At 32.9% G+C, this 22,787-nt stretch overlaps 1 protein-coding gene and 1 long non-coding RNA gene across 2 annotated transcripts in view; both read right to left on the bottom strand.

Annotated features, from left to right (window-relative positions):
* Positions 1-22,787, bottom strand: part of LOC100647693 (head-specific guanylate cyclase) — a 52,161-nt gene that overhangs the window by 18,142 nt on the left and 11,232 nt on the right. Inside the window, exons 2-3 of the mRNA XM_003395978.4 lie at positions 1,182-1,255; positions 4-86 (exon numbers count right to left, since the gene is read on the bottom strand). Coding sequence (XP_003396026.1) covers positions 4-86; positions 1,182-1,255 — 157 coding nt within the window. The remainder of the gene's footprint in view (positions 1-3; positions 87-1,181; positions 1,256-22,787) is intronic.
* On the bottom strand, positions 5,034-12,170 carry LOC125385306. Its single transcript, XR_007224391.1, has 3 exons — positions 8,090-12,170; positions 7,837-8,009; positions 5,034-7,752 (listed from the first exon to the last, which is right to left on the bottom strand). It is a non-coding gene; the product is annotated as an uncharacterized LOC125385306 (long non-coding RNA).

Below are 22,787 nucleotides of genomic sequence, written 5' to 3'. Positions count from 1 at the left end.
TACCGCAGTGATAACTTAGCGTCTCGTAAATGTCCTCCAGTAAGTTATAGTTCTCCTCGGCGTCGACATTGCGGAACACCTTCTCGCTGAAATATCGAGCAAAACAGCTTGCGGTTAAGAAAGGTAGGAACTTCAATTAGAAACTCTCGCCGCGTATCTTTAACGACGGATTGATTCCGTAACGCGTTTCTTTGGTACTCGCTTTTCGAGAAACGCAATTCGTAACGTGAAATCGCGCACGTAAACAAAACAGTTAGGAGCATTCAGCGACGGGACGTACCATTCGGTTTCGATGAAATTCAGTTAGCGCGGATCAGAGCGGTTCATAGAACGATAGCTCTTATTTTTATTGGTGATCTCGTTAATCGAACGAGTTCGTAATTCACTGTATCGATCGTCGATATAAAGAATGGGGGAAAGCTCTCCATAGAAATATTTATTAGTATTTGCATGGTTTTGAAGAGGGATGAAATATAGTATAGTACGGATAGACTGTATGAGAACGGTTGATCAAAGTTTTTGAATGAGTTGTATATATCGATATGTAAAAAAGTTATCCTTTTATCCTTTTCAACATCGAAAATAAAACGCAAGTTAAAGAGGAGATATATTCTCGTGGAAAATTGCGTACAAATATTTAGCTGGGAACACCGTATATAATTCGTGTATTTGATTTATTTCTGCATCGTCAAAAGCCTACATAAGTTATTAAATTTCGCAGCTTGATGCGTTAACGTATACCTGGAAGCGGTTCTTTTCCAAGAATTGTTTCATTAACTTAATTAGTGTCTATTATAAATTTCCATTTATAGAAATATTTAAAAGCTTTTGTGTTTGCAGTTCAATGATTCAATAATATTTGCGATTAGCCCGACGCGACAATTCTGAATGAATTTGGAAATCGATGACAAATTCAGCTCATGACACGTATTGTACTTCGTAGAATATGGTTTTAACATTTATCGCGAATTTAATCCTTCGATGATGAACTCATGAAGTGAGAATTTCTAAATACATATCGATTCTCTCTTTCACGCTTCGTTTTGCTCGGCGACAGGAAAATTTCATTAAAAGCTTCGACCAACATTTCTCATTTGTCCTCTATTTTAGGTGATATTTGCCGACGTAAGCTTGCTTCGAACGATCTTAGAGGGGATATATTTGCAAAATGAAATACTTACAGATACCTCGTGGTTGGATACGATTCCTCCTCCTTGCTTAAGAGAACTCTCAGAGCCACGGCAACCACCTCGTTCTGCAATAAAAGCGAAAGTAGAGATGTATAGCCGAGGAAGAAGATATCTTTCGTCGAATAAGACGTGTGCTGTGTACAGAATTTACGCACACATACTGACAATTCTGTTGGGAAATTGTCGGTGAGAATTATAGCGATTACAGAAATTGCAACACTTATCCTAGGATGCTTCGGAAACCTGCTTTTGTTCCGTTTCGAGTGTTTGCTCTCTTGGCTGACACTTTATGTATGATGTATAGTCTGGCGTTAGTAGATTTAATGGCTCGTATCAGGATAAAAAGTTACTTCTACTTTCAACAAATTTTACGATATGTTCTTTGTGATTTACAACTGAGTTTCAAGTGCTTTGTACAGAATGTTATAACTTTTTCATAGCTGTCAAAGTAAATTTTATGTTGTATTTATTTATATTTTCAATGAGTGACTTTCTATTTATACATTGAATATATATTTGATGAGAACATCTTTTACATATAGTGGTGGTGATTTTTACTGGAGATAAAAATTATTGGAAAAAGAGCTTTCAATTAAATATTTACCATGTAATATTAGCGGTAAGAAGAAATATATCGGCGTAATGTAAAGGTGGGTTAGAAGCTTCTTATCTTTCAATTTCATATAAAATGTCAATATTTGAATTCAGAGACATATTAGAATACTTGCTGTACTTACTTGGTAAATATTATCTGAACCTACGCGTATTTTCTACGTACATGTGAGTGTCATTGCGTACTCAGCTGCCTGACATTTAAAAAGCGCGCACTGGAAATCGGATTACCGAGATGTAATTATTTATATTTCAAAAAGAAATTTCAAGGGTCTCGAACTTTATTTCGTACGTAAAAATTGGTACGTTTGGAATAAAAGTATAAATTTTAGGTATATTTAAATTAAATGTTACTTAAATATAAGTTAATTAATTTTCAATCCTTTATCGAAACGCGTCGAATTAACGGTATCGAAACATCAAGCAGACCCTTTACTTTTATATCCAAGATGTCCTCAAATGTTCTAAAGATATCCAGCAAGCCTTAATCTCCGACAAAACCTTCAATTATCTTAATAAGCTTAATAACGTGTCGATTTCTCGTAACCTGTTTCAGTAACTTATATTTTTAGTAATTGGTAGAAACCAATATAGTCGCTGCAGTAAGAACGTTTCGTGTGACGGATTTTTCGAGAACTTCGCATAAACCACATCTGTCACTGGGGACCAGAAGAAATGCGACCATGCTTCTATCCTTCTAGTGAACCCATAAAACGATCTTACTGTCAGGAACGATTACGACTGAACGATTACCTTTTTTCCTACTTTCTTCACGACTATTTTTCATCTACACTATAACTTCCCGAAATATAGTTTTCTTTTACGATGCACGCGTAGGTTACGACGGAATTAATAATCACTTGAGATAATTTGATAGAGGTCGCTCGCGAACCGATCCAGCTTTTAATCGTAGATTATGACGAGCACTTTGCGCCAGAATTTATCGTTCCACTTGGTATTCCGCCACGGTTAACTATGCTCCGAAGGGAACGGGGGAAACAGAGAGGGAAGGAACGAGAATTTCTACTCTCGAAGCAGTTATGTAGGGCATTACTTTGCCTACGCGACCTTCGTTGCCAGGGTTGAACGCAAAATCGCTCTCTGACCGGTTCTCGACGTTGAATCACATTGAATTACGATTTGCATTATTCCTCTTTGCCCACCGACAAGAATTCTGCCCCTAATTTGGATGTGAACGCGTGCCTAGACAACCCGTTACCTCGCAAACTAACTTTTATTTATGATTAAGGTTACAGTTGAATGCTTTCTAACTTCCCTCGTTATTTACGATCCCATTTTAACCTTGTCAATCCCTTGATGGGAATAATATGTATAAATTATTTGTGCCCAGATGTGGGATTGTCAAGTGGGAATGCAGTTTGTCAATAGAAAAAAAATAGGTGGATAATATCCCTGTAATATTATTAAACATATTTGCTTTTTGCCGATTGATGATAAATTCTCAGTGAATCGTTTATGTAATTGCTCTCGATTATGGTGATAATAGTAGCATAATGTTTGTTGGGAGGATAATTGTAGTAATATCAATGAGTTTCTTGCTACCGGAGGAACAGCTTCTGGACTAAGATAATAGCTAAGATGTCAGCTACTAGTACATACTGTCATTAGGTTAAGAGTCTAGATTAAGTTTTTACATGCGAGGATTCTGTAATGGAGTTCCCTCTGTTCGAGATTATATGGTTTCTACATCTTATGTTGTTATGTATTATTAGGATATTATATATATAAATTGCCATGAGATTTTCTTGACGGTAATATTACAAAATTTTAGGTGATATTACAGTCTTTTTCTTTATTTTAAAAGTTTACGTACGTTAATGGAAAACTACACAAAGACGTTTCTACTGCTTCATGGATTTTTATATACACCGGAAAAGTTTCTACACGGGATATATTTTTCAGGACACAGAATAAATTTCTAATCCGATAGCACTGGTTCGTAAATCCCATATGCCGGTTACTCGTACTGGAAAGTACCGTAAGGTCCCGACATGTATAAATCACGAGCGACAAAAAGAAAAAAAAGGCGAAGATCGTATATCTGAAACAGTTTCGGCAGAAAATGAAATTTAACAGCTATTGCTGGTACTGGAATCCTTAATGATATTTATTATCGAAATATATCAAGCAAAGATTAGGGACAACTTCGAGAACACTAGCGCTTAATTCTTATGAAATTGGAACTGCTCACCGTTTTAAAATGGCGGTGTTGGCTAACGAGCACTTTATGGCAAAGTTCCCAGAATTGCGAATGGAGAGATTTCAGTCAACAAGCTACCGACTTCAGAAAGATGTATCATGTCGAAGAAAAGGCTGCAAGTGGCTACGTGCAAACGCGTTTGACATCTTGTAAAAGCAGATCGAACGTCTCTTTGTGCACCGACTTCGTCGAGATCTTACATGGAAATGCGAGTTTTTAGTCTGAAACGGTGGCAGGGAGCAAGAGGCGAGTGGAAGAAACACTCGTCTCGATCGATAACATAATCTCCATTGTTGTCCGGAATCCGTTACTTCTGTTTGGCGTCAGTACGACCGCTTTTGATGAAAAGTTTCTCGATTTAAAAGGTAGGACGTGGAAGCGTTCGCCAATGTCGAGTTGATTAAATTTCTTTATCACTGACGGAACTCTTAAAAAGGAAAGTAAACATTTGAAGAAGTAGGCAAATGGACGAGAATTTTATTTCCTGTTACTTCGGTTTCAAAAAGCTCGACCAGCTAAGAACGGCGTGCTCCAATCGAATTCCCAGTCAAACTTCTTCCTGATCAAACAATAGCTCCAGTCTCGCGACACAGAATTTTTAGTCCGCTAAGAACTATAGAAAGATTCCGAGCGTATTTTCGATAATATGTTCACAACAATTGAGAAAACGAAGATTTTCATCGAGTAATTGGAAGTATCGTTCATTATATAGATTTTTATTTGGACTATCTATTCGAATTATTAGTAATTACAATTAAATGCGTGGTTCGTCAGTGTTTTCGTGAAGTTAAAATACCACTGTTTCCCATGCTAACAAGAAGCCCTATGATCAGCATAACACCGAACATTTATTTACCAAATTTTATTAGTCGATCTTTGTTCTCTTATAGGCAACCTATTTCTGCCTGTCTGTCAACCTAATATATCGAACGGTTATCGAATTTATTATATTCCATACTCGACGACACCTTTTACACCTTCTCGTGGGACGTGACAGTTTTTCGATACCATTCGTAACCGTTTTCGCATATGATTGATGACAGCCGTTCTCCTATCAATGCGTTAGGCGCGCACCTATGTCCGTACAGTCGCTACGCATATGGAGATCTATTAAAAAGAATTATTAGAATTTCCATAGTTGCTGAGTCGTGTTATTAATGTCTCGAAAGCAAACGTGAACGTGATCGTAATTAATTCACATAGTTGGATACACAGATAAGATTCGGTCGATGAGGATTTAGACGGTGGGCTTAATTCGAGACATCGATCGGCTAAATAATGTAATAACTCGCCGTATACACACTTGCGCGAATAATCCAATTGGAAATTGCGCGCTCTCTCTCTCTCTCTCTTTCTCTCTCTCCCTCGAGGGCTAGTAATTTTCCAAAGTTACGTGAATTCGTTGGTTAGAAAATTCAACACGATAGAACTGAACGGGTGTGTGTAATCAACGAAAGTGAGAAACAAGTTTCAGTATTTCATGGGAATTCTGGCGCGATTAGCTGATGCGTCCCATGCTACGCTGAGTGTAATATGTTGAATGGAATTTGGCAGAAATAAAGATCTTCCGGGTACACAATGTTTCGATAGCGGTGCTCAAATCGGGGCCAAAATCGATAGACCATTTTCTGGAATAAAAGCGGAAGGTCGCTTAAACTACTCATGAAGAACACACGTTTAATTATGAATCGGTATTTATGGTCGATAAGATTTCTCGAAATTTTTCCACACTTCTTTTTGTTTCTTTCCTTCTTCAGCTTTTCATCGGTACGCGACGACACGTTGAAAGCTCCGGACAAAGTTTCGTCAAGATTTTCAGCCAGCTTTAAAGGTATTATACGATACACTCGGACGCCCCGTGCTTTATATACCTCTTCTACCTTCTCGTTTTGAATATGCATCAGGGCTTTTTGCGCTTCTTTCTTAGTCTCAAGCTTATTAATGCGCTGAAAGCTGTGAGTCATACGATTTTTATACCGCATACAAATCGGGGTATCGTGCGCCACGTAACGAATACCGTGTAGCAAAGTGAATTGCTTTTTTTGAACATAACGAAATCACAATATTTTAAATTTTTAATCAACATCCAAGGTTTCCTCAATCTTGCAGCAAGGAGTTTTCCATTCTGTAGCAAATTCAAATCTACGTAAATTTAATTACGTTATGAATATAATGTGTACAATTTAAGGGTATAGTTGTTACTATTATAAAGAATTTTGCATCTCTGAGATTTGCATGGTTTATTGTCTTTCATGAAATTTTACTAACAACGTAATTTGTCGAAAATATAATCCGTACAAACGTTTTCCTAATTAAGTTTCACATCCAATTTCCCAAATACACATTTTTAGATTCAGAATGAGCACAATAAAATTCCTACATATTTTTGAACACAACGCGTGCAGTTAAACGCGATATAACTGAATGCAGGCGTTCATTACTGAACCCTGTACTAAATATCTTTTTACGTTACTCGTAATAAAGATAATACCATAATCTTTCATAATAAGTTTTTATGATATTATACATATAGTATATTCAGAAAAAATGTTCACAAGTATTCGAATATTTTCATGTGCCAGTGCATAACTGAAAGCATCTAATTATTTTAACATCGCGTTAAAACGAAGACAATATGAAAATTACATTTTGTACTCTATATACGCCGTACGTGCGACGAAATGCGAAATCCATAGCAGCAGCTGCGAGTCTGTTTCGACTTGGCGCGAATGCGAAGCATCGCCGACGGGATTGAATTTTTCAACGCAGTGCTTGAATTCAGGTCGCATTGAAAAATACGTCAAGGGACGTTGTCGTGAATCCTAGAAACAGGGTCTGACAGGTAACGCGAAATTAATTGTTTCCCTGCCGATGACTGACGCAGAGACAGAAACACACTTGGTGAAGTCCGGGGACGACGCTTAAATTGGCCGAGTTCCGTTCCATTTTGACGAATTGAACGGGCAGAGGCTTGAAACTTCGTTACTTAGTCAAATTGCCGGGAATCAAGTTTTCCACGCGCGTGCACTTACGAAAGCGCGCCGAAAACGCATTCACGATCGTCGTGAAACGACATTAGAACGAAGGTTGTCACGCGGAAACCAGCCAATTTCATCTCTTATCAATACAGTCGAGTAATTTTAGTCGACACGAGTATTGGATTTATTCGTTGTATCTCTGCCATGCTGCTATACTTGAACACTTTCTCGAGGTTACCGTGACAATAACGAGTTTCTCTTTTACATCGAGGTAACATATAGTTAGGATTGTTCGCGTATGTGTTGCAATTCATTTTGATAAATTGCACCGATTCAATTACTTGAACACTTACCATAAAAAAGTTCCATGAATATATTATGCGCGTTATACAAAACTTCTCGAAATTTCTTTTGTAACGTGACATAACATATTCATTCTGCTTGTTATATTAGAAACTAAAGACTGCGTAGATTTATGTATTTTATAAGTAATTTATGGACTATATTAAGTTATGTTTAGGAACGAAAATTTCAATGACCAAACTTTAGTTGGATAATCTGTCTTGAACTATTAATTCTCCTTAACTTTCCGCAAAGACCCGAGGTTGAAATCTGTTTAAGTTTTAAGAACCGAAATCATTGTTTTATTAACGTTATTAAATCTTCTTATAGCGATGTTCTTCGTAAACTGTTAGATCTTCTCTCCTACTTTTAAAGTCTTGTAACACTATATATTACGTTAATGGATGGTCTGAAATTTAAATACATACGGGGTTATCTTACCGAATTAATTATAGCATCATTAACATCAGATTTAACATTAAACATTACCTACATCTTTTAACTCTGGTGAAAAGGCATATGCTAAACGTTTAGAAAAATATTTATTATGATTCAAATTATTTAAAGGAAAATTTATGTTTATTAACATCGAATTTTTTATTTTTTTTTTTTCTTTTATTCCTCACTTGTCATCTTTCCTATATCTTCGGCTAAAAATATGTACATCTGTAAGAAAGCCAGATTAACGAAGTATAAATCGTAGGACAAATGACAGTAGAAGAAATGACAGTAGAATTTGAACGAACCTAATTTCGAGCTGCTTTCAACATTGACGAACAGTGTTGCTCAAACACCAAGAAAAGTTTCGGTGAGCTCCAGATTTTCTCGAAACTTTTGGACCTTCTTCACAAAGCGCCTTCAAAACAAGTGCCTTCGCTAGAATTAAATTTCGCTTGACAACTAATTCTACTTTAAAACACAAATGCTTCGTGCTGAAATAACTGGCCGTTGATCTAGAAATATTTAACTTTGACATTTTTTACTTACAGGATAATGATTTTCTAAAACGAAAAAAAAGAAAAAATAATAACACAATTGAGACAAAAGTCTAGTTCGTGTTTAACGATACAAAACAAAAAGAAACTGTATTGTGCACTTGAATGCAATATCTAAACAGCATATGAATTGTATAATAATCCTGGATAGTACGACACAGCTTGAAATTAATATTTTATAAACGAAATCGCTTCTCACGTGGTTTTCTCGTATTCGGATTTCATTCGTACTTGCAAATATTGATATGATCGGACGAAGATTGAAAATTTTAATATACACAGTGTGTACATAATCGGAAATCGAACTGAACTCGAGCGTTACGGAAATCCTTGTATGAACCCTGTATGAAAATCAAACGAGACTGACCTAGGCGAAAGACGCGGTTCAAACGATGTGTTGATTCCCGGCGCAATCACGGAAAGCGGCTACAACAATGGAAGAACAATGTGGATTACAATTGCCAAGAGGCAAAGCATTGTGAGGCTGTACTTTGTTGCTCGTTAGAGCTGATATGCGGCAAAGATTTGTTTCTGGTGTTAGAAGAAGCGGTTTAATAAAGACACCACTTTTACTCGAAGCGTGAACACGTACAAATGCCTGATTTTGTCATTCCGTTTATCGAATCTCGAAAATTTGTATCTGTAAAATCTATAAGAAAGAAAGGAAGATGGGAGAAGAGGTAGAAATAGTTCTTTGCAAGAAAATAGGAAGGAAAATTCTTGTTTCTGTTTAATATTAATATTGATAAAATAGTTTCAGATAGACCTATAATCTGCTCTTGTGTGAAACCAAAGTTATTCGATTATCCGTACACCGTGATTCATGATTAGTTTGGATAATCAAGGTTCTACTGTAACACATAGGAGATCCTTTGACACCGGAGATCATTATTAAAATCGTAGTACGCAAGATATTTTGCGTTTCATTGATGTTTGCGATGTATTTTGCATTTGGTATTAATTTAATTGGTTATTTATACATTTACCATTATTGTCTCAAATCAGAATATAAGTTTTGTTTTTCATATCGAATATCCGTGACGGTTAATTACGTTTTGAAAGCGAATAGCTGAAAAAGCAAGTAGACGTGAGCGAAATGAGGTCGAGATGATAGAATTACGATGGAAAGGGATACCGTTTGTACGTCAAGCCAGATAATACATATTTATCCGATCTATGGTTCTTTCCTTCCATTTCTATTCGTACAACGCCATATTACATGGTCTCATAAATTTTATATTTCTGAACGATGAATTACGAATATTATATAATATTTAATATGTGCAATTTGAGGATTAATTAACGAATATCATATCCATCTAGTTACCAGATTCACTGGATTCGAATTATGTTAATGACGGCTAGCCGTAACATATTTAAGCATTATATCGTATAATTAAAATTTCGTAATAACGTAATTCTGAAAAGGCGTAGGTAGACTGTACGTCATTTGTGCTAATTTAATTTTTCTTTAATTGAAACACGATTTTAAAACATACAGTAACCATTGTTGCAAATAAATATTCCAGATTGTATAAAATCTGTAACGAATAGTTGTATTTCACCATGTCACGTTTTTTCGGTTATTTTCGACTCAGTTATATCTTCTTAACGTCAAAGAATATCTCAAATTCGAACGAAATAGGAAAAGATTCTAATCGAAATAATCCTCCTTCGCAGCAGAATTAACTTCAGACCATCGATTGTTTCTTTCTTTCTCAGAGAAATAAAAACTGGTCATTTTTTTGTACTTCGATAAATTCGACCTAAAGGGATTAAACACTGATTTCTTTAGAACTTATCACTGACTGGACCGATCACCTGCGTTCTCAATTAAACCATTCTCTTACGTTATTAAAATTCGTCTCTCGATTGTCATGTTGTCTCGTCGGTTGTTCGTTTAGGCACCGTGATGCGCAGCTGTGCGAAGAAATTACGCGGTCTACGTGAAACACAGCGGAAGGAAGACAGTTCCGAGCGCAGAATAGAAACGGGAGCGTTGCTTGCGGCGCTTCTCCATGGATAAATGCAATTGAAACTGTACTATACGAAAAATAACAAGATCTGTCGAGGGTAGACGCAGGCTGAATGCAATAACGCGACGATTCTTCGTCGAACATCGATTTCCCGCTGCTTTTATCTGTCAAGCCGGGAGGGTGTACGCTAACAATTTCTGAAAGCGTAAGATATCGTTGATCTTGTTGTCACAATGTTACGTTATGGAAGATGCAAATGATGGAATTGAATTTTGGAACTGAGACATTCGGAATGCAGGAAATAGATGAGCAGAAACGCGATAAGACGAAGCGTCCGAGATGCAATATTTAAACGTCTAAGAAGGAAAATATCGAATAGCAGAATAAAATTCAGTTTTTCGCTTGATTTGTCAATTCTTTTATTATTATCAATTTATTAACTTACTTTTTTTATCGTGAATTTTCACTATCGTTTAATTTTTAGTTTAATATTTTCACACTAAGTTTATTATCATATACATTTATCATATCGTCTAGTAACATTTTCATATGACTGTAATAATCTAATATTATGTAAGCGAAATACATACAGAATTTGATCAAAAAGACTCTTCACTAGAAAATAAGGGGGCGTGTAAATATATTTTGTAGCCCAAAATATATTTATGCACAAATCCAGAAACGTTTTGATTTGAATTTCTAGCGAACTGATATTGTTGGTCGGCAAGAACAGGCAACCTTCTTGTTTTACTCGAACACGAAACAGCAGCAGGGATTGTATCTATTCACAGAGAGATGAGAACAATATTGGGTCATTTCTTCGCCTCCGTGTTACTAACTAGGTTTATATAATTTACTCAAGACACGTAAATACAATACTCTAGTTTCGAAAAGTATTTCTGTCTGATCCTATGTAATGATCCTACATTATTTACTATATTTGAAATCGTAAGTTTATAGCATTGCAATTTCTTGATAGTATGAAACTTTTAACACAGATAGTGAACTTTTAAGAACAAAGATAGCTCTCTATTCTTTCTACTTCTTTTTGTGAGGGTAAGAATGCGGCCAAAGGCGAATATTGGCTGTTTCTCTGAAGCATCGCACTTTTAAGATCTCTTTTAATCTCTTGCTGTAGTTCGGAAATGGAAGAACATAGGTCGGAGCAATTATTCTTTGAACACGAAGCAATGAAATTTAAGATCCAATTACGAAGATTAAGATAGAGGTATTGTTTTCTCACTCATATTTTATATTTATCATTATATACCACAATCTCTTTGAACCGTGATATAATTTTGTTAGTACAAAATACGCGAGTATACACAAACATCATTTTATTTTATTTAAAATGCTTTGCTCGAGTTAAATAGAGCAGAAATTAAGATCATAACGAACACATAATTGTTCACAGAAGTTGCTGAAAAGCAGTGTTTATAGTCGATGATGGATACACAAGTGAAAAGCTCGACGATAAAGCGGCGAACTGGTTTAGAGTTTCGAAGAAACCGGGCGAAAAATTGAAACAACGTGTTGTACCACTAAAGTTTACGTAATTCCCTCCCGGTCGATGAGCGTTCCATTATTCTTCTGGCAAAATGCGTTATAAGATTGCAAACACCGAAATTGCCGTTCCATTAGCTTCATTTAATCTCCATGGAACGATGTCTCGTGCCTTTGCCAACATCTGCACTTACATTTCCTTCGACAATAACGTTTATGTTTTTGTACACCGTACGTAGCGCGATCGCGTGTATGCATATTTGGTTGTTTGCGCGTTGAAAACGCGCTTTGGGTTTCGCGACTCAATAAAACTTACGTCTTTGCCTGATATATTCCGCCATATATACAGAGGATTATGAGCATGGCTATGTAAGAACTCGTTCATTCGAGAAATTGCATTCTTGTTTCAAGGGAATTAATCGACTCGGGCTTGATAACAAGAAAAAGAATAGGAAACATGGTAAATAAAAGAGGGAAGTAATATTGGAAATATATATGCGACACGATAGAGTAGCGATAACAGGGATCGTACAAAGCGGATGGAACGTTCCGATTGAAAAACGATACACGAAGAATCCGAAACAATACGAAACCGCAAATTCGGCGACGAAAAGCCGTCAAACGGTGTTTACAACGACTACGTTGTGGCAAACGATGACATTCCAGAAAAAGAGCATGTGGTGGAATTTGTTACAATGCAGGAAGAGAAATAGAGTTTGAAACGTTATCACTCTTTTGTAACGATAAACCTATTATGTAGTTTTCGTTGTCTTTTAAGCTGCATGTTTTTCATAAAGAAACAGATCTTGTTAACAGTTTTGACCGTGATGCTTAATTTAGAAGCAACAATCATATCGAAGAAAAAATTGATTATAGAAGTTTCATAAATGTGAATGTAAGTATCAATATGTACCGTGCAAACACTTCGAACAACAACAAATTGGCAAAATGAATTAGTAATTATTGACGCACTGAATATATACATATCTATTCGTCCATAAACTCGCATAAATACAATTCAGCTAAAAATTTTTCGTTTAGGATGAGTGGAAATTAATCAATTATTATTATCGTTACAAGCTGTTATGAATGTAAATTACAAAAGATATTGCAGAACGTTATAAACGTTTTGCGAGAACGTATGTAGCTTTTTTCCAGCAAATAAGGCCACGCATTCAGTAATTGCATTGCGAAACTCGTTATATTGCGATACTCGTGAAATGGAAAAGCTATTTCACGAATTTTGAAAATGTATTTCTTTGAACGAAAAAATATTTGAAATATTTCACTTATTTGTTCATGTAAAATATCTCTCTTTCAAATTATATCCTATTACAGATATTATTATTCGCTTCATATCTGCTTACTTTCAATATCTGTTAACAAAAGGAGAAATACTTTTTTTGCTAAATTACAACACTTTATACATACGTGTATTATGCATGTAACATAAATTCCAACATTTAAAACAAAACAAGTATTCCTTCATCTTTTTTGGTTTTTTGTTAATCTCTTCGATTAATCTCTAGATTATTACTTAAACATACAACTTCATTTTACCTACTGTCAGGCCAATTGTTTTTATAAAACGATTTATATAATCCTGAACTGCTATTTTAAAGATCATTCGATTTTACATCATATGTTTCTAAAAATGATAATGAAAAGACAAATACGAGTGAACCGAAAAATCCGAATAAAATCAAAAGGTGGGTTCGTGCTGTTTCGAAATTCGCGACCTGAAATTTTCCTTCCCCCAGCTCCTCTAACTAAATATTTGATTTTCCTGGCGTAAACGCAGCTCGAAACCTCAAGTCTTTTTAATCGAACCAGCATGTTCGTCGGGCGAATTTGAATATCGGTCGCGGTCGTTATTCCTTCGCCCTCGCCGTGGCCTGTAACACCGAATCGATCACGACGTTTCCACAGGCTCGCCACGGGGCCGCAATAGTTACCCTGGTATCCGGTTCGGAACGCATCCACCAGTCAGGCGATTATTTTGAGACGTTGAAGCACCGTAAAAGCTGCGAAATAGAGAGAATGAGAGGGAGGGAGTGAGAGAAGGCACGTATCGATCGAGTATATCGCGTGTATTTTCCATTTGCACCTCGGCGAGACACCGATGCAGCACAAAATCAGGGCCACAATATTTTAGGGTGACGCGACGTCGAAACTCGTTTTCGTATCTCGGCCGGAAACTGGCGAGCAGGCCTCGCTCAAGTTATTTATCGTAACTCCTTCAACCATGTTAAGCTCCCCTTTATCGAATTAAACAACGACCAACGTTCTCTCTAGGCATTAACCCTTCCACCGCTATTATATCCATATATAAGCTTTGAAAAATTGTTCGTCATATGTTGTGAATTTGTTTACGTGTCCACATGGAACCATTTAACGAATACTATAAAGTTTTTCCTATTTACAGATACCATATTATTTTTGCTTTTATACTCGTAGATAAAAAGGAAATTGCGCAAAAGAAAAAATATTCTCTGAACGAACTTCATCGGATTTCTTCTTTTCAAAAAGGCGAAGAATTTTATTAGGTCTCGGGTGGAAATCCCGAGACGCGATGATCAGGAAGCTACTGCTTCGCGATTAGCGACTGGTTTAATCCTCCGGTAGTCGACATCGTTCTTTTATGCGTATCAAATGGATTGTAAAATTCAATTTAACGCGGTCGAAATAATAGAAGATTCTCCGGTGCCCGATTCGCCTTCCACGGTTATCTTGTTTAACGGATGAATCTGATGCCACCGTTCTATTTATTTGTTCGCCGTTTATTAATTGAACGCGAACATGGTTTTTCTCTGATTCGTTTTCCGACTGGCTAGCCGCCGCATCGGTTCGTCTGCAACAGCGGGAAAACAAACGATCTGCGATTTTGCTGCGTCAGCCCGTTTTTCTATCCTGCCCTCTGTTTTTCCCGAAAAGCACGATGAATCGGCGGCGTTTGAAGACTCCGCGAAATAATCATTGCGTTGGTTTCGTGGAATGTAATGAAAGATAAACGACGAGACTATTTCTTCATTCGCGAATCGCCGGCAATTTGCAGGCTTAGTTATTTTATTTGAAGATATCGTTAAATTGTTTTGTCATTAACATTTTATTTGATGCAGTAAGTATCGAGAAATGGCACGTTTATGACCATAGAACGGGATATCGAGAAATTGCGCTTTAGTTGTTCGAGTCTCTCTATGCAAGTTATTGAAACACACTATACTTGAAGTTGAGCACTTGAAACACTGCCTGTTTGCCAAACGTCAATTCTTGAACGTGTATGTGTTCGTATCTTCTGAAACGACAATCAATTGTCCATTAGTTAGATAATAATCAACTGTTTATCATAACTCCTGCTTATAGTGATCTCCCCCAAGAGACGTTTCTGTCTCTAGATTTGTTGGGAATTCATGGCTGAATGTCTCATTAACCATGGCCCTAATGAAACAGTTATTAGAATACAATACTCGTATTATATTCGACTATTAACTGTTGTTGTGCAATTTCCATACATTCCTCCAATATTCTACCAATAATTATTGGACCACAATAATAAGAAGTTATTTTTATGAAGTAATTCCCAAAAATTCGTAGGAAGCAAAGATTTCTTTCAAGAGCACCCTACACAACTCTTGCCTGAAATTTAGTGTGAAATTTATATCAACATTAAGTGCCACTCATTGTATCATCATTTTCCATAGATGGAATCTTTTACATAGTTTTGTCCCTTCATATGAGTAATCAACACATACGATAGCAATCATGTTCACTAGTACATGCTTGTCACTTATGATGCTGCATTATCTAGTGCCCTAAACCATGATTGTGAACATACTGTAGAGGTAGTTGTGTAAGCTCGAGGTCTAATTTGAACAGCATCTGATAATTAATATATAGGGTGTTCTATAATACATCAGGAGAGATATATTAAGGATGATTTGAAAGAAATATGTACCATTATACATCAGACGTGTACTCTGAGAAGATTCGATAACTGACTAGATAACAAAGATATAAAAGATAATTATTTTTACTTAGATTCAGAACCAATTCAAATTTTCGTGAAAGTTCAGGAAAAAGACGAGGCAACGTCAAATTCTATCAACGTTTCCGACTGCATTTGTGCGGGGTAGCCATTAGCGATTAAACGAGCGAACGAAGCGAACTTTAGCAGCTGTGGAACTTAAGTAGACGATGTGAAAGCTATTCGCTTTAATTTGCCGCGCTTTCAGCATTAGGAGGCTTAATCCCTTTAATTCTCGTTCACGAGGCAACTCGCACAAGAGAAACTCGACGAACGACAGCCGTTTAAAAAATTGAACGCGTCATCCGAAATGCTGCATCCGGTGATGTTCCCCAACCAACGCGCGACGAGTCGAAGTTTCCGGTTACCGAGCCCGGATGTTGCATTCTCTTCCGTCATAACGCGGGTACTTCCCTTGATATCGTTAATTTTTAACACGTGCCGCTCTCCAAAGAATTGCATAATAAACGCCGCAACTGATGCATTACCTTCTTTCACCATTTTTTCGTTTGTGCTGCACGGAATAATGGAATATGAAACAGCTGGCGGCGTGTCTCGTGTAATATGAATGTATCTTTTAAGGATAAATACCAACCAAGTAACATAAAAGTAGTACAAATGTTTTGCACGATGTTGGTTTTCATCCTAAACCGTTGCTTTCCTTTTGGAATATTTTTCCAAAAAAATTGTTAGTTATTGGATTCTACGTACTTTATATTTTAAATTTTTAATTCAGCTTATAATATTTTCAATACAAAGAAAGGAACGTTTGAACATTCATTTTCTGAAACAAATATTCAGATCTCGGAAACAAGGACTTCTATGAATTTTTTCATTTGTTTTAAAGTATAATTTTTACCTAATTAACATCTACAACTGTTGTTAGACATAGCGTGACTAAACAAAATTTAAAGTATCCTTAATAGTAAAAAAATTTCTCAAATCTTACAATCATTTACGAATTATGGTGGAAAAATTTATTTAGAGTATTCAATGGAAAAATAAAGTATAAGAATATTCTGTAATATTCTATCGTTAGAGCGACATCGAACTGAGCGAACGTATGAAGAATTGTCCGAGGCTAAGCCAAAAAATTGCGTTGAGAAACTGAAGAACAAGATTTAGTCACAGGCGGAATCGTCATAATTTTTTTTGACGAAAGCGGGTAACCTGATTAAATTAACGCTCCGTAAATCCGGTGAATTAAACGGCAAAGTGGAAAAGAATACGACATTTCATGGCGCGATGAAATTAAAAGTGGAACTGGTGTAGCGCAAAAATAATATCTCACTGACCGTGCTACTTCCTAGGTTAATTGCTCTCGACCCTTTTTGGTCGAATCAACCTATTCTAGTGTGTTCCTCTTTAAAAACGTTCGATAATTCTCCGCTCGGTTCGAAGAATTTTCACAAAGAAAATAAATACGTTGCAATCGATATTCCCTATAACGTTGTTTCCACGTGAATTACTGACAAGCCGTAACAGATTTAGTGTAATCGTGTGATCAAATCTATTTGTAGTATCCTTCTACAGAGTTTCTAGCTGGATGCTTTTACTTTCATACTTTCTATTAACTTTCTATTAACATACTTTCTGTTAATAACTAAATTAATTGTTCGAAATACTAATAACTATTATATTATTGAATTACTGAGCGATTAAATATATTTCAAAATTATAGATTAATTAAGAAGGAAATAAAGAATGATCAAAGGAGCATATGTTGTATATGTCGGATTTCGTTAGAAATTTTATAAATAAGGTAATAATAATAATAGTAATAATAGCAACAATAATAGAAACAATAATAGAAACAATAATAGAAACAATAATAGTAACAATAATAGAAACAATAATAGTAACAGTAATAGTAACAATAATAGTAACAATAATAGTAACAATAATAGCAACAATAATAGAAACAATTATAGTAACAATGCCGGATTTCGTTAGAAATTTTAGGCGTGAAATAATTAATAAGTATAACAAAAGCTATTGACAATGTTCCTGGGCTTAATTACAAATCCACGGTCAACGGGTAAACTCTTTGTACAATGGAATACATTTTGTAGCACGCAGACACGTTAACTCAGACGTTGGGTTACTTTCAGACTGACTCCAAGTCAATGACAGAAAACTCTCCAAGGAGATTGCAAAATAAAAGACAGATACAGTCACACATGTCAAATACATATCGATCGGGAATATCAACAAATTCCCAAGCGCCGTAGCTAGGCAGTTCCACGTAAACCAGCATTGCTCCTGATCAAGACTTGATTGTTTATACAGCGTATCCCTCAACACTGGTACTTCCTCTGTAAGACATTTCGTTCATCCCGTGACCGTGGCTACGTTCGGCGACCAGTTATGTCACCTCGAGCCCAAGTATTGGGGAATCTTCCAAAAGAAAGGTCCGATGTCCCTACATCTCCGACATATATATTGTAACATGTCTTCGATTTCACTCAATCCAGTAACACTGCTTTAAGGATGTAATTCTAAATAATCTAACGACGAGTATTTCGTCTTACTCCAACCGCGTTGAAATCTTATTACAACGTACGTAGATGTCTTAAAGCTTTGTTGTAGAAAAATAGAGATTGAGCACATGTTTATTAAATAAAAGCTGTTTATTTTACTAACTTGTATTATACTTGACCAATCTATAGTTCTGACATGTGCTGTATGTTTCTAAAATTGAAAACCTATACAAAGTAAAACTTTCTTACAATTATCGTTTATCGAGAGAATAATTTAGCCAGGTGAAATATTGATTAGCAATATTTGGACACTAATATTCAATCCTATTTCAACCCTGTTTATACTATTGTACGACATTTTTTGCAGTAAGTAAATTATGAAAGGCTATAAAAATATGTGTAAAGTGGAAAACTATTTTGTGGATTTACACCTTGTGTTAGCTATCAGTGTACATGTGAACAAGTTCAAACTAACAAAGTGACTAGAGCTTAGAAAAGAAATGTACGAGCGATATGTGCTTGAGATTGAGTAACTAGTGGTTGAAAGTACATATATGTATATGTACAGGAAGGTGAGAGTGTTTCTAAGTGGGTCCAGTGCGTTATGAGAGTTGTATAGTTAGAACGTTGAGCGGAGAGAGCATCAAGAGTTTTTCGAGGAAGCATTTGGATAGACCGGAGCAAGAGAGAACGTTGCAGAAAATGTAAATGCATATAGAACAATTGCTCTACTTAAATTATGCCATTGTCAAAGAGATTCACGTTATATGTACCACGGTATTACTTTTTGCATTGTGTTATCTATGTTATTGGTTACTTTAATTTAAAATTGTGTGCCAGCGAAAAGAATCTCTTGTATATTAGTTTCGTTTCCATGAAGATTCTGCAAAAGTTTCATTTTCTTTTCGGACGTCAAATTTTCAAATTTTCAAAAATTAAAACTTTCAAATTTGAATATTCAAAATTTCAAATTTTCAAATTTTCAAATTTTCAAAAATCTTAATTTTCAAATTTGAATTTTCAAATTCTCAAAAATTCAAATTTGAATTTTCAAATTTTTAAATTTTCAAATTTGAATTTTCAAATTTTCAAATTTTCAGAAATCCAAATTTTCAAATTTACATTTTTAAATTTTCAGAAATCCAAATTTTCAAATTTGAATTTTTCAATTTTCAAAAATTCTAATTTGAATTTTCAAATTTTCAAATTAGAATTTTTAAATTCGAATTTTCAAATATTCAAATTTTCAAATTTTCAAATTTGAATTTTCAAAATTTTAAATTTTCAAATTTGAATTTTCGAATTTGAATTTTCAAATTCTCAAAAATCCAAATTTTCAAATTTAAATTTTCAAATTTTCAAAAATCCAAATTTTCAAATTTAAATTTTCAAATTTGAATTTTCAATTTTTCAAAAATTCAAATTTGAATTTTCAAATTCGAATTTTCAAATTTGAATTTTCAAATTTGAATTTTCAATTTTTCAAAAATCCAAATTTGAATTTTCAAATTCGAATTTTCAAATTTTCAAATTTTCAAATTTGAATTTTCAATTTTTCAAAAATTCAAATTTGAATTTTCAAATTCGAATTTTCAAATTTTCAAATTTGAATTTTCAAATTTTCAAATTTGAATTTTCAAATTTTCAAAAATTCAAATTTTCAAATTCAAATTGTCAAATTTGACTTTTCAATTATTCAAAAATTCAAATTTGAATTTTCAATTTTTCAAAAATTCAAATTTGAATTTTCAAATGCGAATTTTCAAATTTGACTTTTCGAATTTGAATTTTCAAATTTTCAAAAATTCAAATTTTCAAATTTGAATTTTCAATTTCTCAAATATTCAAATTCGAATTTGAAAATTTTCAAATTTTCAAATTTTCAAATTTGAATTTTCAAATTTTCAAAAATTCAAATTTGAATTTTCAAATTCGAATCTTCAAATTTGAATTTTCGAATTTGAATTTTCGAATTTGAATTTTCAAATTTTCAAAAATTCAAATTTTCGAATTTGAATTTTCAAATTTTCAAATTTGAATTTTCAAATTTTCAAATTTGGATTTTCAAATTTTTAAAAATTCAAATTTGAATTTTCAAATTTTTAAAAATTCAAATTTGAATTTTCAAATTTTCAAATATGAATTTTCAAATTCTCAAATTTGAATTTTCAAATTTTCAAATTCGAATTTTCAAATTTGAATTTTCGAATTTGAATTTTCAAATTTTCAAATTTAAATTTTCAAATTTGAATTTTCAAATTTTCAAATTTTCAAATTTGAATTTTCAAATTTGAATTTTCGAATTTGAATTTTCAAATTTTCAAATTTAAATTTTCAAATTTGAATTTTCGAATTTGAATTTTCAAGTTTTCAAAAATTCAAATTTTCAAATTTAAATTTTCAAATTTGAATTTTCAATTTTTCAAATATGAATTTTCAAATTCTCAAATTTGAATTTTCAAATTTTCAAATTTGAATTTTCAAATTTTCAAACTTGAGTTTTCAAATTTTCAAATTTGAATTTTCGAATTTGAATTTTCAAATTTTCAAATTTGAATTTTCAAATTTTCAAATTTAAATTTTCAAATTTTCAAATTTGAATTTTCAAATTTTCAAATTTTAAATTTGAATTTTCGAATTTGAATTTTCAAATTTTCAAAAATTCAAATTTTCAAATTTAAATTTTTAAATTTGAATTTTCAAATTTTCAAATTTGAATTTTCAAATTTTCAAATTCAAATTTTCAAATTTGAATTTTCAAATTTTCAAATTTTCAGATTTAAATTTTCAAATTTGAATTTTCAAATTTTCAAATCTGAATTTTCAAATTTTCAAATTTGAATTTTCAAATTTGAATTTTTGAATTTGAATTTTCAAAAATTAAAATTTTCAAATTTAAATTTTCAAATTTGAATTTTCAAATTTCAATTTTCAAAAATTCAAATTTTCAAATTTGAATTTTCAGATTTTCAAATTTGAATCTTTGAATTTTCAAATTTGAATTTTCAAATTTTCAAATTTGAATCTTTGAATTTTCAAATTTGAATTTTTGAATTTGAATTTTCAAAAATTCAAATTTTCAAATTTAAATTTTCAAATTTTCAAAAATTCAAATTTTCAAATTTAAATTTTCAAATTTGAAATTTCAAATTTGAATTTTTGAAAATTCAAATTGAATTTGAATTTTCAAATTCAAATTTTCAAATTTGAATTTTCAAATTTGAATTTTCAAATTTTCATATTTGAATTTTCAAATTTTCAAATTTGAATTTTCAAATTTTCAAATTTTCAAATTTTCAAATTTGAATTTTCAAATTTTCAAATTTTAAATTTGAATTTTCGAATTTGAATTTTCAAATTTTCAAAAATTCAAGTTTTCAAATTTAAATTTTCAAATTTGAATTTTCAAATTTTCAAATTTTCAAATTTGAATTTTTGAATTTGAATTTTCAGGAATTCAAATTTTCAAATTTAAATTTTCAAAAATTCAAAATCAAATTTTCAAATTTGAATTTTCGAATTTGAATTTTCAAGTTTTCAAAAATTCAAATTTTCAAATTTAAATTTTCAAATTTTCACATTTTCAAATTTGAATTTTCAAATTCAAGTTTTCAAATTTGAATTTTCGAATTTGAATTTTCAAATTCAAATTTTCAAATTTGAATTTTCGAATTTGAATTTAAAAAATTCAAATTTTCAAATTTAAATTTTCATATTTGAATTTTCGAATTTGAATTTAAAAAATTCAAATTTTCAAATTTAAATTTTCAAATTTGAATTTTCAAATTTTCAAATTTGAATTTTCAAATTTTCAAATTTGAATTTTCAAATTTGAATTTTAGATTTTGAATTTTCAAATTTTCAAAAATTCAAATTTTCAAATTTGAATTTTCAAATTTTCAAATTTGGATTTTCGAATTTGAATTTTCAAATTTTCAAAAATTCAACTTTGAATGTGCAAATTCGAATTTTCAAATTTTCAAATTTGAATTTTCAAATTTTCAAAAATTCAAATTTGAATTTTCAAATTCCAATTTTCAAATTTTCAAAATTACAAATTTTCAAATTTGAATTTTCAAATTCCAATTTTCAAATTTTCAAAATTACAAATTTTCAAATTTGAATTTTCAAATTTGAAGAATTGAAAATTTAAAAATTCAAATTTGAATTTTTGAAAATTTGAAAATTTGGAAATTTGAAAATTCAAATTTTCAAAAAACATTAAATTTCGTAAATCCGATGAATTCAATCGGGTTGCTCGATCTATCTGCAACTGTCAAAATTTGGAATCAACGACGTGTGGATCACTCTGCTGTCTCTAGATGTTCACTTGGTGTAGTTAAATGCACGGCGCTCTTTATTTACCTGGCAGAAATTAAAGTGCAACGTGTTCTTTCCCACTTTCATCAGCGGTACGTGGCTGTTTGCTGTCGAATACTGACGAAGTTTGGTTACTGGCAGGAAAT

This window comes from Bombus terrestris, chromosome 6 (assembly GCF_910591885.1).
Source record: "Bombus terrestris chromosome 6, iyBomTerr1.2, whole genome shotgun sequence".
NCBI lineage: Eukaryota > Metazoa > Arthropoda > Insecta > Hymenoptera > Apidae > Bombus > Bombus terrestris.
Note: the sequence above shows the minus strand (reverse complement) of the source record. Positions and strands in the feature narration are given on the sequence as shown.